Source organism: Myotis brandtii, unplaced genomic scaffold, assembly GCF_000412655.1.
Source record: "Myotis brandtii unplaced genomic scaffold, ASM41265v1 scaffold33, whole genome shotgun sequence".
Lineage (NCBI taxonomy): Eukaryota > Metazoa > Chordata > Mammalia > Chiroptera > Vespertilionidae > Myotis > Myotis brandtii.
Genome location: NW_005362713.1, coordinates 2,591,005 through 2,605,747, shown reverse-complemented (window position 1 = coordinate 2,605,747; position 14,743 = coordinate 2,591,005). Strand labels below are relative to the sequence as shown.

At 49.7% G+C, this 14,743-nt stretch overlaps 1 protein-coding gene and 1 pseudogene across 1 annotated transcript; both read right to left on the bottom strand.

Annotated features, from left to right (window-relative positions):
- Positions 1-1,799: 1,799 nt before the first annotated feature.
- On the bottom strand, positions 1,800-3,603 carry LOC102258033 (annotated as a pseudogene).
- A 1,956-nt stretch (positions 3,604-5,559) lies between these two features.
- On the bottom strand, positions 5,560-9,511 carry LOC102257724 (protein FAM25C-like). The gene is made up of 3 exons (XM_005871132.2): positions 9,201-9,511; positions 7,441-7,503; positions 5,560-5,741 (listed from the first exon to the last, which is right to left on the bottom strand). The coding sequence occupies exons 1-3, from the start codon at positions 9,271-9,273 to the stop codon at positions 5,608-5,610; spliced, it is 270 nt and encodes an 89-aa protein (XP_005871194.1). The 5' UTR covers positions 9,274-9,511; the 3' UTR covers positions 5,560-5,607.
- Between the last annotated feature and the right edge of the window lie 5,232 nt (positions 9,512-14,743).

Here is a 14,743-nt window from a genome sequence, read left to right as displayed (position 1 = left end):
CAATGTGGATGAAATGGACAAATTCCTAGAAAAATACAATCTCCCAAAACTGAATCAGCAGGAATCAGAAAACCTGAATAGGCCAATAACAACCAATGAAATAAAAGCAGTAATAAAAAAAACAAAAACTCCCAGCAAACTAAAGCCCTGGTCTGGATTGCTTCTCAGGGGAGTTTTAGCAAACATTCAAAGAAGAACTAACACCTATACTCCTCAAAATATTCCAAAAAATCCAAGAGGAAGGAACACTTCCAAGCTCTTTTAAAAAAAATACATTTCTTATAAATATTAGAGAGGAAGGAAGGGGAGAGGGAGATAAAAACATCAATGATGAGAGAGAATCATTGATTGGCTGCCTCCTGCACACCCCACACTGGGGACTGAGCCCTCAACCTGTATGCCTGTTTCTCTCTCTCTCTCTCTCTCTCTCTCTCTCTCTCTCTCTCTCTCCCTCTCTCCCTCTCCCTCTCTCTCTTTTTCTTTTCCTCATTACATTAGTCCCTTTATCATTTCTGGTAGTGCTGGTTTGGTAATGATAAACTCCTTTAGCTGTTTTTTTGTCTGGGAAGCTCTTTATTTCACCATTCATTTTGAATGATAGCCTTGCTAGATATAGTGAGCTCAGTTTCAGATCCTTGCTTTTCATTACCTTGAATATTCCATGCCATTCTCTATATTGAATATTCCATGCCAGAGTGTCTGATGAGAAACAGCTGACAGCCTTATGGGAGCTCCTTTGTAGGTAAAAATTTGCTTTTCTCTTGGTGTCTTTAAAGATTCTCTCTTTGTCTTTAATTTTTGGCATTTTAATTATGATGTGTCTGTACATGGGCCTGTTTGTGTTCTTCTTGCTTGGGACTCTCTGTGCCTCCTTAACCAGTGTGACTTTTCTTTCACCATATTGGAGAAGTTTTCTGCCATTATTTCTTCAAACACATTCTCTATCCTTTGCAAGCTTTCTTCTCCTTCTAGCACACCTATTATGTGACTTGTTAAGTTTCATGTTGTTCCAAAGTTCCCTTAAGCTCTCCTCCTGTTTTTTAATTGTTTTTTTTTTCTTTTTGGTTCTCTGATTGAGTGAATTTTTCTACCCTGTCTTCCAATTCACTGATCTGATCCTTGGCTTGCCATAATCTGCTGTGTATTCCTTCCACTATATTCTTTATTTGTGCTATATTATTCTTCATAGTTACTATATCTTTTCTCATGTGGTTGAGCATCTTTGCCATCATTATTCTGAACTCTATGTCTGATAAAGTTCTTTTTTTTTAAATAGTACTCCTAATATTTATTTTGAGTGTTCAGATAGTTTCTGGATTTTTCAATAATTTCGTTACTGCATTTTAAACTTGTAGGTAGGATCCCTTGGCTGCGAAGCTTTGCTTTCCCTATATGCGTGAGCTTAAAATTATTGGAGCCATCGTTCTTCATTGCTTCCAGCATAACTTGTTGAAGTGACAGAAACGTATTATCCAGTATTTCGGGAGAAATATTATCAAAGGCTAATATGGTGCCTCTTCTGCTAAGAGGAATATATCTAAGTTTTTCAAGTTTTTCTCCATAATCTTTGCATTTACGTCCACAGTTTTGTTTTTTCAAAGAATCAACATTAGCCTAAGATTCTCCTTGACAATTATTTTCGGAAGCACGTTTCCAAATTCTTGATATGGTCATTCTGTTGTACTTAAATTGTTTTGCAGCTAACGTAATTGCACCTTTCTGCAACTTTTCCTTTTTCTTTTGATGCATCAAGAACTGGACAATCGCAACTCGATCTTTGCTTGAAAACTCTCTTTTTTTCATCTTACTTTTATAATGGGTTGATATTCAACTTTGTGTACAGCTCCCAAGAGCCGCATTAGAGAGACTTTGGAGGTGGTAAGCCTGGCCAGGGGTTCCCAACTCCACAGAGCAGTCGAACTTCTTTCCAACAAAGGAACTTGTGACAGTCTTTCCCCCTGGGGACTGATGAGCTGAGGCTTCTGGACCATTGAATTCCAATACTGAGGCTTCCCTGGCAACACGCCTAGTCCAAGGTAACCTGGATAGAGCTCTGGAAACCACTCCAGCCCCAGGGAGCTATGAAGGGTCTTCCTGTCGGCAATTTCCATCTGCCCGGTGAAGAGGGTTTTGGAAGTACAATGCTGGGTTGAAGGTAAAGACGGCGGGCACTCAGGGTGTAAGGCTTGGGGCCCACAGCCAGATCTGGGCTCCAGAAAGGCTTGCCCCTCCCTTTCCATCAATGCCTTTCCATCAGGGACTCGATTAGGATCGCAGGCTGCTGCTTTCTCTTCTTGTAGAAATTTTATAGCCAGGGACGCAAGACTTTGATTATGTGGCTGTGATACAGAAAGAAATTCATTGCAAATCGTCTGCCTTGGCATGAACAAATCTAAACTGGGACCTTCACCTCGAGATTTCTTCTCTGTGGCTGGTGCATCCATACTGAAGTTCTCAGAGCTGTCGTTCCTGGAAGGGCATGCCTGCATTTCCGTCACAGATACACTTTCCTTGGTGTGTCCTTTGCTCCCACATGCCTCTACTCCAAGTCCTTTTCCCGGGTTGTCCTGGACTTGGACTTTACCTAAGGGGCTGACTTGAAAACCTAAAATTTGTGATTCCATGTTCTTTTTCTCCTTCTCAGAGTCTCTAACATCAATATACATTTCTGAGAGGTGGTCCTTGGCCTTGGAATCTCTCGCATCACTTGAATACAATGTTTTTTCTCTTTTATCTCCATAATTGAGCTTCATGGGAGAACTATGATAATCACCAGTCGGCATATCTAGTAATTTTACTAGAAGCTTCTGTTTTGAGGGATCAATTGTGTCCAAGTTTAACTTAGCAGAAGTGGCTTGTGCATCATTAGGTAAGGCTGAAGGGTATTTTCTATCTTGATTTGACAAAGAAGGTTCCATTGGGCCAAAAGGCAAAGATGCTTTAGTTTGTGAAAGATAGCTTCTACTCTCCCCTGATTGAGGCAAATCTTTTGCAAGTTCCCTTTTAGGAGTAGCGTTCTTTAATGCATAAAACTGAGCCTTAGCTTCTTCCTTGAAAGTAATCTTTGGTTCAGGATTTTTTGCCATTGTGAGGGAGAGTTGAGTTTGATTTTTGGTGTCATCATCACTTGCCTTTGTATCACCTGCTCTTTCCAAACCAATAGCTGGTAGTGGAAGGTGCTCAGCAGTCCGTTCTGGTTTGTCCCTCATCAACTCACTATTTCTTTTCTCACTCTTTGTCCCCAACTCTCTCTCTTTAGCTTTAGTTAAGTCTTTGATTGGACTTTTCCTTTTCTTAGCATGTGGGAGTGTAGCCTGCTCAGACTGACAAACATTTTGATCGGCAGGTATAGTTAGTTTTATCATCTTACAATGTGGCAAATGAGATTTTAATCATTTAAAGGGCTTCTTACAGTAAGGACACACGTCCATTCTGGTGGAATCTCACTCTCCTATACCCGAGCTGCTTTCCGTACATGGGGACTAAGTCTGCGGTGGTTTCTCCCGGATCCCCAGGCTTCCCGCTCGCCGATCCCAAGTTTAGCAGAATCAAATTAGGTTTCCACGTCAGCCTCCCAAGACCTTAAAGTCCTGGAAGCCCCCGAGACAAGACCTGATAAAGTTCTTATCGCTATTTCATTTAGCTCTTCTTCTGGAGAATTTTCTTGTTCTTTCATTTGTTTTTTGTTTGTTTGTTTTGTTTTGTTTTTTGTCTCTCCATTTTGGCTCCCTGTATTAGGTGGATCTGCCATGCCTCCAATCTCTTGTGCAGGACAGTGTCAAATGATGTTTCTGACTAATTAGGTCAGGCAAAGACCCACCTCTGCCTGAAGACTGATTGGATTCAGTCATTACTAGCCTCAGGCAATGGTCCACAGGTGGGGTGAGAAGTTTTCCAATAGGGTGGAGCAATTGCTTCTTCCTGGAGGCTAATTGTTATTCTCAATCTTTTAATGGGCCTCAGAAACTCAACAGGGTGGGGCAAGAGGTTTTCTAATAGGGTGGGGCTACTGTCTTCCCCACAGGCAAAAAATGCCTGGATAGCAAAGATCTACCTAAGAAAGTTGCCCTCCGCAGCATGAGGGAATGACTCAGCACAGGAAATGGGGGGGGGGGGCGTGCCTGCCTTCTGAGGTCTAACCCCAGAGCCTCCAACCCTGGTTTCTGTTCACAAAGCTCCAGTTCACTCTTCCCTCCCTCTGCTGGAGCACAAGGCGAGTGGCTGCATACAGAATTGGCCCTTTAAGAGGGTGACTGCATTTTCAGCAGTCAGGCAGACAGCCACCCTGCTGTTTTTCATAGCCATGTGAAAAATATGTGGGCACCTTTGTCAGTTCTGATGGTCTCTTCTGGGGGGCACAGCTTGAGAATTCGACCCCAGAGTTCTCAGTGGCAACCCCCCACACCTGAGATATGTCTCTGGAACTTCAGCTGCTGTATGTGGGAGCCTGGCCAGCTCTTTTGTGCCTCTGCCCTTCCTACCAGTCTGTATGCAGTGTCCACTTTCTGTCCTTGGTTATCAGGGTTCTATCCATCTAGTCTTCATTTGATTGTTCAGGATGATATTTTTTTTTGTATTTATTTTAGTTGTAATTACAGTTTGGTCCAGGGAGCATGTCTGTGTAGCATCCTCATTTCCTTTTTAAAAATCCAATGTTAAGCTAAATGCTACTTAAACACATGTTTAACCTTAATGGTACTGACCCACTTGTGGCAGGAAGGAGAGAAAGCCAAGTATTCTTGCCCACCAATTAGGCCTAACACAAGTGTCAGAAGCGAGATCCGACAGTGGCTTCAACAGCCAATAAGATGTAGCCTCATTCTTGCTTGGCCTGATTTTGTGACTGGCCAGCAGACAAGTTTCTCCAACGCCTCTTTCAGAATATGAAGCATCTCAAAGCTGTCTGAACCTGTCCCACTGGCCTGTCAATCAGGTTGGTCTGTGATCTTCCTGAATCCTATAAGAACATTTCAAGGAAAACGCAAAGAATATGTAAGCTGAATTATGGTCCTCCCATGGGCTTCCTGAAGCACTGAGGTGTCTGAAAGCTACATATAGTTTCTGGGAAATGACTCTTTTAAGAAATGTAACACAGCCTTAGCTGGTTTGGCTCAGTGAACAGAGCGTCGGCCTGCGGACTGAAGGGTCCCAGGTTGGATTCCGGTCAAGGACACATACCTCAGTTACAGGCTCCTAGCCCTGGTCATGGGCATGGGGGTGGCAACCAACTGATGTGTTCGGTGTTTCTCTCTGTCTCTCCTTCTCCCTTCCACTCTCTCTGAAAATTAATGGAAAAAATATCCTCAGATGAAGAAGAAAGAAAGAAAGAAAGAAAGAAAGAAAGAAAGAAAGAAAGAAAGAAAGAAAGAAAGAAAGGTAGCACAGACATAAGCAATTCTTAAAGAGGTCCTTGCTGAGATGGTAACACTTATTGTGAAAGCACCACATTTGATCAACAGGGGACCTATCTGACCCCCAGCAGGTGTCAATGTTTTACAGCAGGTGACAGGACATAGACAGTGCTTCCACTATCCGGGAATAAGTCCAGGGCGCAGTGTACACATTTCACAGCTCTTTATTGAGATTCAGGAAGAGTCTCGGGCGTGGTCACTGTCCCAGGTTACCCAGGCCTTCCGCTGCATGGGTGACAGCATTTGTGACTGTGTGGGTCACAGTCTCAGTGACTTCCTTTACCACTTTGTCCCCTGTCTCCTGGGCCTTCTTGAAGGCTTCGGCAATGGCTGTCAGCAAGAAAGAGGAATAATGTCTGGGTAAGCAAAGTAAACATTCGAGCCACTTGCTGGGCTGTGTCCCCTGCAGTGGCCTGTGGGATGTGGCTGTCTTCCTGGGCCATGCCCTGGAGGATCCCCAATGGGGTGGAGGGCAACAGAGCTCCTGAGGAATGTGTGCAAATTTTGTTTTATTTCCCCAAACAGCTTGCATTTCTGACTTCAGTTGTAAGACTGAACACCTGCTCACAGGGTGGCTGCCTGCTCACATGCCTTTTCCTAGAACTACCACTATATCTCCTGACCATTTCTATGTTGGGTTATCATTTCCACTACAAATATTTCCCCTCAGCTGGTGGTTTTTCTTGAGCTTAGAGTATAATTTTTTTATTATGGAAAATTTGAAGTATTATTGTCAGATTTATCTAACATTTCCTCAATAGTTGTTGAGTTTTCTGTCATAGTTTAAAAAAAAGACCCTCCCCACTCTGAGATTATGCTAAAATCTCCTATGCACTCCTCTAACAATTTAATCATTTCATGTATTTGTATTTATGTCCTTGATTCACTTGGAATTTATTTTGTTGTAAGGAATGAGGTGTACTTATACTTTTTACATAGTTATACTCACAGTACACATACACATACAAAAATTTATGTAAGTATCCTATATAATAAAGAGCCAATATGCAAATGGTCGTCACGCCATCACACTGTAAAGGCTCAGACACTCAACATTGGGGAGAAAAGAATGGGGACCAGACAGGCACAAATGAGCTCGCGAGAAAGGAATGGGGACCAGCCAGGTTGTGGCCCAGGAGAGGGACAAGCCTCACATCCCACAGTCCCCAGTGTCAGCGGCTGCACCTGTGGCCCAGGAGAGGGACAAGCCGCCCGCGTGGTCCTGGGCTCCAATGCCTGTGCCTGTGGCCTGGGAGAGGGACAAGCCGCCCAACCCACAGTCTCAGGCACCTGCAGCTGCAGCCTGAGCGAAGCCACCCACCTACGGTCCCCTGCAGCTGCAGCCAGCCTGGGCAAAGCCGGCCCAGGTCCTGGGTGCCTGCGGCCAGCCAGAGGGAGGGAAGCCCGGGTCCCGAGTGCCTGCAATTGGCCAGAGGAGTGAATCCTGGGTCCTGGGTGTGGGGCAATGTAGAGGTGGTTAGGGGCAATCAGGCCAGCAGGGGAGCAGTTAGGGGTGATCATGCAGTAGGCAGAGGTGGTTAGGTGCGATCAGGCAGGTAGAGGTGGTTAAGGGCGATCAGGAAGGCAGGCAGAGGAGTTAGGGGAGATCAGGGAGGCAAGTGGATAGGAGCCAGCAGTCCTGGATTGCAAGAGGCAGTCGGACATCCCTCGAGGGGTCCTGGATTGGAGAGGGTGCAGGCTGGATTAAGCCCCCCCCCCCTGCACAAATTTCATGCACTGGGCCTCTAGTGTATTTATATAAGTGTATAATTTTATGTCTTGAATGCCTTGTCCCAGTGAGCTGCCGCACGGCCTTTTGTGAAATAGTCTTTTCAACGTTCCACAGAGAGGCCTGTCAGGCTGGGTCCTGCCTTAGTAAGGTTGGCTCTGTGGCCTCAGATGGTGTGATAATTGCATACCATCCGAAAGGGTGCAGCATCTGGGTCAGGGTTTGACCTGCTTAGTCAGAGAGCAGGCTGCTCCCAGCCCCTTGCTTCCCTCCTCCCCCCCTTCCCAGCCCCCACCATACCTTTCTCTCCAGCCTCCTTGGCGTGCTCCACCACCTCCTTCACTACCCCCTCCACGGCATGAACTGAAAAGGTAAGACAAGCCCAGAGTGAGAGCCCGCGCTAGGCAGCTCCTCCTCCCTGCAGGGCTCAGGCAGCTCTGGGTGCTGCCCCAGCCAGGACCAGCTGGCTCAAGGGAAGGACCCTCAGCTTGCTTCTTGAGGAGGATGTTGGGGGGAGGGTCTGGCTGCTGGGAGAGAAGCTGAGTTCGGCAGACAAGAGCACAGAACCCTTCATGCCCCTCAGCCTGGTGCAGCCTGGAATGCCAACGAGCAGGCCCTCCTGCCAGCTAGGAACTGGTGCCAAGGCTAAGCCTGTTTCCCAGGTTATCACACCTCTCAGGTGTGCTGCTATCCTGCCTCAAACCAGATGGAGACATGCCAAGTCCAGAGCCTCCTCCAGCAAAACCAGTTCCCCACAGCCGTTCCTCCAGTAGAAGGGGACTGTCTGCCACCTCGGAGTTGGTTGAGTGTGAGTGCTAGCCTGCTGGGACCGGAGGAACTGGAGTCAAAGGAACTGGCCCTGATCTTAAACGCCCCTCCCACTGCCTGGTTCCTTGTCTGTGAATGCAGCCTGGTGCAGCCTGGAATGCCAACGAGCAGGCCCTCCTGCCAGCTAGGAACTGGTGCCAAGGCTAAGCCTGTTTCCCAGGTTATCACACCTCTCAGGTGTGCTGCTATCCTGCCTCAAACCAGATGGAGACATGCCAAGTCCAGAGCCTCCTCCAGCAAAACCAGTTCCCCACAGCCGTTCCTCCAGTAGAAGGGGACTGTCTGCCACCTCGGAGTTGGTTGAGTGTGAGTGCTAGCCTGCTGGGACCGGAGGAACTGGAGTCAAAGGAACTGGCCCTGATCTTAAACGCCCCTCCACTGCCTGGTTCCTTGTCTGTGAATGGGAGTCATAGGAACGCAGAGGGTCGGTGAAGAAAGGCCGCTCAACACCTGCACAGAGTTAACCAATGAAATAGGGACATATTTGCTGCCATTTAGAAAGAGAACAGCAAACTTAAATGCCAGCTGGTGGACCTGGATCCCCTCCCCAGCAGAGCTGCTGACGTCTGCATGCAAAAAGGGCTTCCGGGGCCCAAAACATTGAAAAGAATCAGACTTAGTGGTTTCTTCTTCTTCTTCTTTTAATTTCAGAGAGGAAGGGAGAAAGAGAGAGTTAGAACATCAATGATGAGAGAGAATCATTGATCGGCTGCCTCCTACATGCTCCACACTGGGGATCAACCCCACAACCCAGGCATGTGTCCTGACGGGGAATTGAACCACAACCTCCTGGTTCATAGGTGGGCAATGTGGTTTCTTAATAGAGAACTCTTTGCAGCTTTAATGTTATGGTAAAAATAACACCTCCTTCCTTTGCCTGTATGGGATATTCAAATTAGGCTGTTGGGATGGGAAGGCTCCCAGGTTTCCAGAGGGAAGTGTCCAAGCTAGCTGCTCGCCCAGCACCTGGGCTCCCCTCCACCCCCACCCCCACCCTACCCGGGGCTTCCTCTGAGATGGCCTCCCTCCTGCCCTCAGCCACAGGGACCCTCCTGGCCTCACCCCAAACAGCCCTCCTCAGCTTCTGCACCTTCTCCCCATCCTATCCTTATGGGTCTGATTGCCCAGAGCTCCTCATGGGGTCAAGGCCTGCCCCCAAACTGCGGGGATCAGCTTCGAACAGGCCCAGGCAAGTGGATCCCCAGCCCCCTGCCTGAGCCCCAGGTCCTTACCGGCTTCCTCGGTGGCCTTCTCAGTGCGGTGGGCCAAGCCCTCAGCAGCAAGCTTCCCCAGGCCTCCCAGCATGGCGCAGCGACCTTGACGACCAAGGAAGATGCTGGGGCCCGGGCCAGGGTGCTTTTATAGCCGCCTCTGACGGCGGCTGCACTCTGGGGCATCAGCCCTCACCCGGGCAGCTAGGAGGTCAGCCGTGAGTCAGCGCAGGTGTTGGCAGGAGGAAAAGGCTGGGTGGGGCCACCCTCATACTCTGGCTGTGGCACTGCCCCTCTGGAAGCATGAGACCCCGTGCCCTGCATTCTGGGACCCTGTGGGGTCAGGGATAGGGAGCAGGGCCAAGGCCAGACAAGGTCAGCCTGGCAGAGGCCCGAGTGCCTGTGGAGGAAGAGACACGGGCAGTAGCCCTGCCCTCATCCCCTTCCAGCTCTCCGCAGCCCGGCTCAGGGGGCAGCTAGACAAGCCGCGGCTCCAGCCTGCTGCTCAGGGTCTCTGTGTGGCCTAGCCAGGGGCTTGGGATTCCATGGGCCTGGGGACCTGGGTGACCCCTTAGGCCAAGAACACAAGCGGAGTGGAGGCCACTGCCTTCCCACTCCCAGAGCCCAACTCCTCAGCTTGGCTCTCAGCCTCCCTGGGGCAGGTGGGGGCTCCGGGGGTGCCTTTCGAGCAGAGGAGGGTGCATCGAGGCAGGCCTGCCAGCGGTCAGCGGGCCCGCTCTCTCAGGGACCTGAGTGCCCAGTACCGGGCAGCCAGCAGCTGCGGGAAGCAGCCCTCCCTGCACCTCGGGGCCTGGTCTCTCGGGAAGGCCCTGTGAGGGCAGCAGTGCCCCCCAGGAGGTCCCAGAGGAGAAATGGGGACGCCACACCCCCACCAGGAGCTTCAGGCCCTGGCAAGAACCCCCAGGAAGCCGCCCCACCAGCCCCGGATGAGTCAGTCACAGGCTTAGGGGCCAGGCTGCCGCCCCAGTTACTCAGGACGGCAGAGATGCCTCAAGCCTGTGCCACGTGCTCCTTCTCTTAGTCAATAGCCCCACCCGAGCCTCAGTTTCCTCATCCATAAAATGGGGACAGCATGCCTTCCTGGCCATGTCACCAATAGTTGTTGAGATGATGTGTGCAAGGTCCTGGTAAACTCCTGTTCCTCCCCGTCAGCGCGGCTGTGCCAGGAGGGGCTGCTTGGCAGTGAGCCTGACCCACCAGTGGGTGGGCCAAAGGGTGAGGGTGGGAGGCTGCCTGTAAGCCACAGGCTGGGGGTCTCCACCCCTGGGCAGGAGTCATGGAGGGAAGGTCCTTCAGTGCAGGCCTGGGGCGGGATTCTGAGGCTGCATCCCCCATGGGTGTTCCCTCGTCCCTCAGAGCTGCCCTGGCCCAGGCCTTCCCAGCCCGGGTCCCCAGCACCGCCCTCCCACATTCCTGCGTGGTCCTGGATGGCCCCCAGGCTGTGGCCAGCCCTGGCAGCAGTGGGACTGTGAGCGGCAGGGACTCTGGGCCACAGGTGGTGTCTCCATTGGCAGGAGTGGTTGGTCTTACTGGGACGACGTCTTCTTAAGAAAAAGAACATAACACTGCTGCTCCTGCGAGTTTCACAAATATGCAGGCTGGGGCAAAAGTAGGGTTCCAGTTATTCATATGGAAAATAATACATTGAATACTAACACAAGAATAGACCCTCGTACTCACAACTGTAACCCGACTTTTGCCCACCGTGTATGTGATGACCCTGTGGACTGGAGGGGCCGGGAGTGCGAGGGCCTTAGAGCACAAGCAGGTCCCACGACTCTGTTCTCGCCTCGTTACAGCCAAATACCAGAATGTTCTGCTCAGGGCAGCCAGGCAATGCCGTCACGGGTGGGGGACTTCTGGGACACGACTGGTGGGAATTGGGCTGAGAGACCCAGAGGGCCGTTCCCTGGCCCATCAGAGCCCCTTTCCTCTTTGCTCTGAGGTTGTCTGTGTCCCCCACCCCGCAGGCTCTTTGTGCCCTTTCCCTCCAGGCCCCACCCTGAGATACGCTTTACAGTCCCCTCTCCTCAGGAGCTCACCGGCTCCTCCACGGCCCTTGTCAGGACTCGGCCACCCAGCAGAACTGAGCCCATGCCAGCCAGCCAGCGCCCGCACCACTACAGCCTGCAGGCCGCTGCTGCCCTCACCACATCCGTCCTCTCCCCGGAGAGCCTGCTCCCCCTTAACGCACCGTCCTGGTGTGAGCACCGCACTCCAGTTCCAACACACCATTGGCTGCTCCCGGCTCTTTAGCTGGGAAGAGTCTACCCTCAGGGAGCCATGGGCTGGGCTCACAGGATAGGTCGGTGGTCTCAGCTGGAGCTGAGGCCAAGTGGGCTTGCACCTGGGCCAGAGCACCGAGGCCTGGACTCTGTGCAGCTTGCCTCTCGAGGATTCTTGCTTTCTCCCTGTTGGCATTTGGGATTTGTTTGGACGCAGCCTTGGCCAGAGATCTAGGGCCATGGTGTGTTGGAACTGGAGTGCGGTGCTCACACCAGGACGGTGCGTTAAGGGGGAGCAGGGACTGGAGTGCGGTGCTAGACCCTGCTGAGCAGGGCTGGATTCCTGGCAACTCCCACAAGGAATAACATTACCCTCCCCGACACCTAAATTAACACAAAGTAAAACTGAATGTAAAGTAATTGAAATATAAAATTAAAAGAAACATTACCTGCCTGGATGAGGTTGAGGATGACTCAGGAGGAAACCAACCACCCTACCTCGGAAGGGGCCTGGCCCGCTGGCCCGCGGGACCCCTGTGGAGAAACCCTTGAACACAGTCCTGAGTCAGAAGGTCAAGTCCAGCCCTGGGGCAGGGAGAATCAGGCATGGGCAGGAGCTAACTAATTCTCCGTGTGGAATTTGCTCAAAAACCCTTTGGCAAAAGACCAGTTGCCTGCATCCAGTCAAGGAGGGCCAATCTTTCAAATAGCAATTTGCTAACTTAGCAATTAGCAATTCGGGGGGGGAATTGTTTGTTTTAAGTGCTTAAATACTTGGGGCCGTCTTATGTCCAAAGCATGACGATTTCTTGTGTGATTCGAACTGGAGATGTCATGGATGTCCTGTTTCATGATTGTCCATCCTGCCTACGCTTCTCCGACTTCTGCTTCATGCATTTGAGCTCACAGTATATTACGAGCCCACATCTCCTGCACACACTGACCCCTCCCAGTCACTGGGGAGCCAAGCCCAGACCAGGGAGACTTGATGTGTCAGTCACCAAAGAAGGACTTCCCCAGCATGGCAATACCCACACACCCATGGATGTCAGTCAGGTTCCTGGTGAAAATCAGAGGGCGCATCACAGGGGCCTGAGGAAAGGAACTGTTCACATAGGTGGACAGACTTAAGGGAAGGGCTGTGGGATAGAGAGGTGCCAGAGCCCAGCAGTATTGGGAGGCATCACCTCCCTGGACCTGAACGGGCAGGGGAGGGGCTGCACAGACCCTAAGGTGAGCGGTGCCTGCAGGAGAGGGTCACAGGACAGGAACTGCAGCCCTCGGCAGAGAGCACTGCTACCATCACACCCTGTCCAGCAAGGAGGGAGCAGGCTGTGCATCCCTCTCCCCTCCCTCTCCAGCCTCCTACTGCTATTTCCCCATTAGCCGAATCAGCTGAGGCTGAGGCTGAGGGAGCCTGGGCAATGCAGTTCAAGAGCGAATGTTCCCGGGGCTCAACCACTGAGCCACACTGCCAGCCATCAGTGGATCCTATGTGCAATGATTATTTCTGTGGTGTTTGCCTAGTGGTGATTGACTATTTCCCATTTCTTCTACATTAATAAATTAATTAGAATTCTGCAATAAAAGTTGCCCATTCTCCACATTCATTTTAATCCATTAGTTACTCATATCAGTATGGATTCATGAATAGAATATTTATCTTATTCTATAGGTTAAAACCCAATACTATCATTATTTATTTTGTGACTCAAATCAATCCAGCTTGAGCCATTAGAAACTCCTTCAGTTTGGCTCTGGTGTTCTTTTAATAACCCCCCATCTTTGCTGTCTGTCTGTCTATTTATCTATCGATTGATCGATCTATCTATCTATCTAATCTGTTTTAGCATTGCCTTACTTTCTGGCACTACAAGGATGTTCCAGGCTAATCCTGTATTTCCCCCACTCCAGCCCTATAGTCAACTACTTCTCCTTGGAGCTCTGGTTCCTTTTATTAGAGAATGGTATTAGAGATCAAGATTTGGGTGAGAGGTATGCTCATTGCTACTGGGATATCATTGCTCCTAGGAACTTCCAGCAGATAGATCTAGGAAATTATATATATACTAACCCTTTCATATATATATATTTGCATCTATCGGTATTTATAATTAAAAACCATGAGTATGTATTGATACCTCAGATTCCAGTCCAACACCACTGGATTCACTTTAGTGTTTCCCATTATTTGTAATTTCTTTCTCCAATAATTATAATCTACATTATATCTACTTATGCATTTAATTCTAGTATATACAGGAGTACCCCACCTTATTCACAGTTTAGCTTTCTATGGTTTCAGTTACCCATGGTTAACCTTGGCCCTAAATATTAAATGGAAAATTCCAGAAATAAACAGTTCCTAATTTTTAAATTGCATGCTGTTCTGAGGAGCATGATGTGGCACCATGCTGCCCAGCATATCCATGAAGAGTGCTGGTCCTGGCAATTAGAATTTGCCGAAGAGAAGCCATAAAGTGCCTCTTTAAGTGAAAAGGTGTGTGTGTGTATAGGAAAGACATGGCATACATAGAGTTTAATACTCCCTGTGGTTTCAGGCATCCAATGGGGGGGGCGGTCTTGGAACATACCCTCCATGGATAAGGGGTCGTATAAATATTGGTTCAGAACTGCTAACCCACAATCCTGTGAGAAACATATTTACTGGCCCGATTACAGGATTTATGTAGTTATTTCTGCCTTTAGCCTTAGAGAATCCAGTCAATACAGTCATATGCCACATATGACAGTTCAGTTAATGACGGGCCACGTCTGTGATGATGGTCCCACAAGACTATAATGGAGCTGACAGATTCCTGTTGCCTAGTGACCTCGCAGCCGCCTACCATCACAGTGCAATGCATTCCTCACGTGTTTGGGGTGATGCGGTGTAAACAAGCCTACTGCGCGGCCACTCCCAGAAGAGTACAGCAATCTAAAACAAGAAAGAAACCAGACGGCAACACCCACTTTGCTGCCTTAGGGCAAACAGACAAACCATGTCTAGAGGGGACTCCGAGTCAAGTGGGGCTGGTAGACTATAAGCAGCCTAAAGCAAAAAAATAAAAAAAAAAAGTACAGCACATGTAAGCATGGGCGGTGCACAGCACTTGGCAGTGGTGATAAATGCCTGACTGGCTTCCGCACCGCGAGGCTATCCTTTCCACCACCATTGCAGAAGGCACCCTTCCTACTTGTACGCACAGCTTCCTGGACCAGCGCCGGTGGGTGAGCGGCCGCTGGCGCTGGATTTAATCTCTGATGTTGGTGCAGCCTGCGGCCCGAGCAACAGGCAGCCCACGCCGGGCGCGCCCT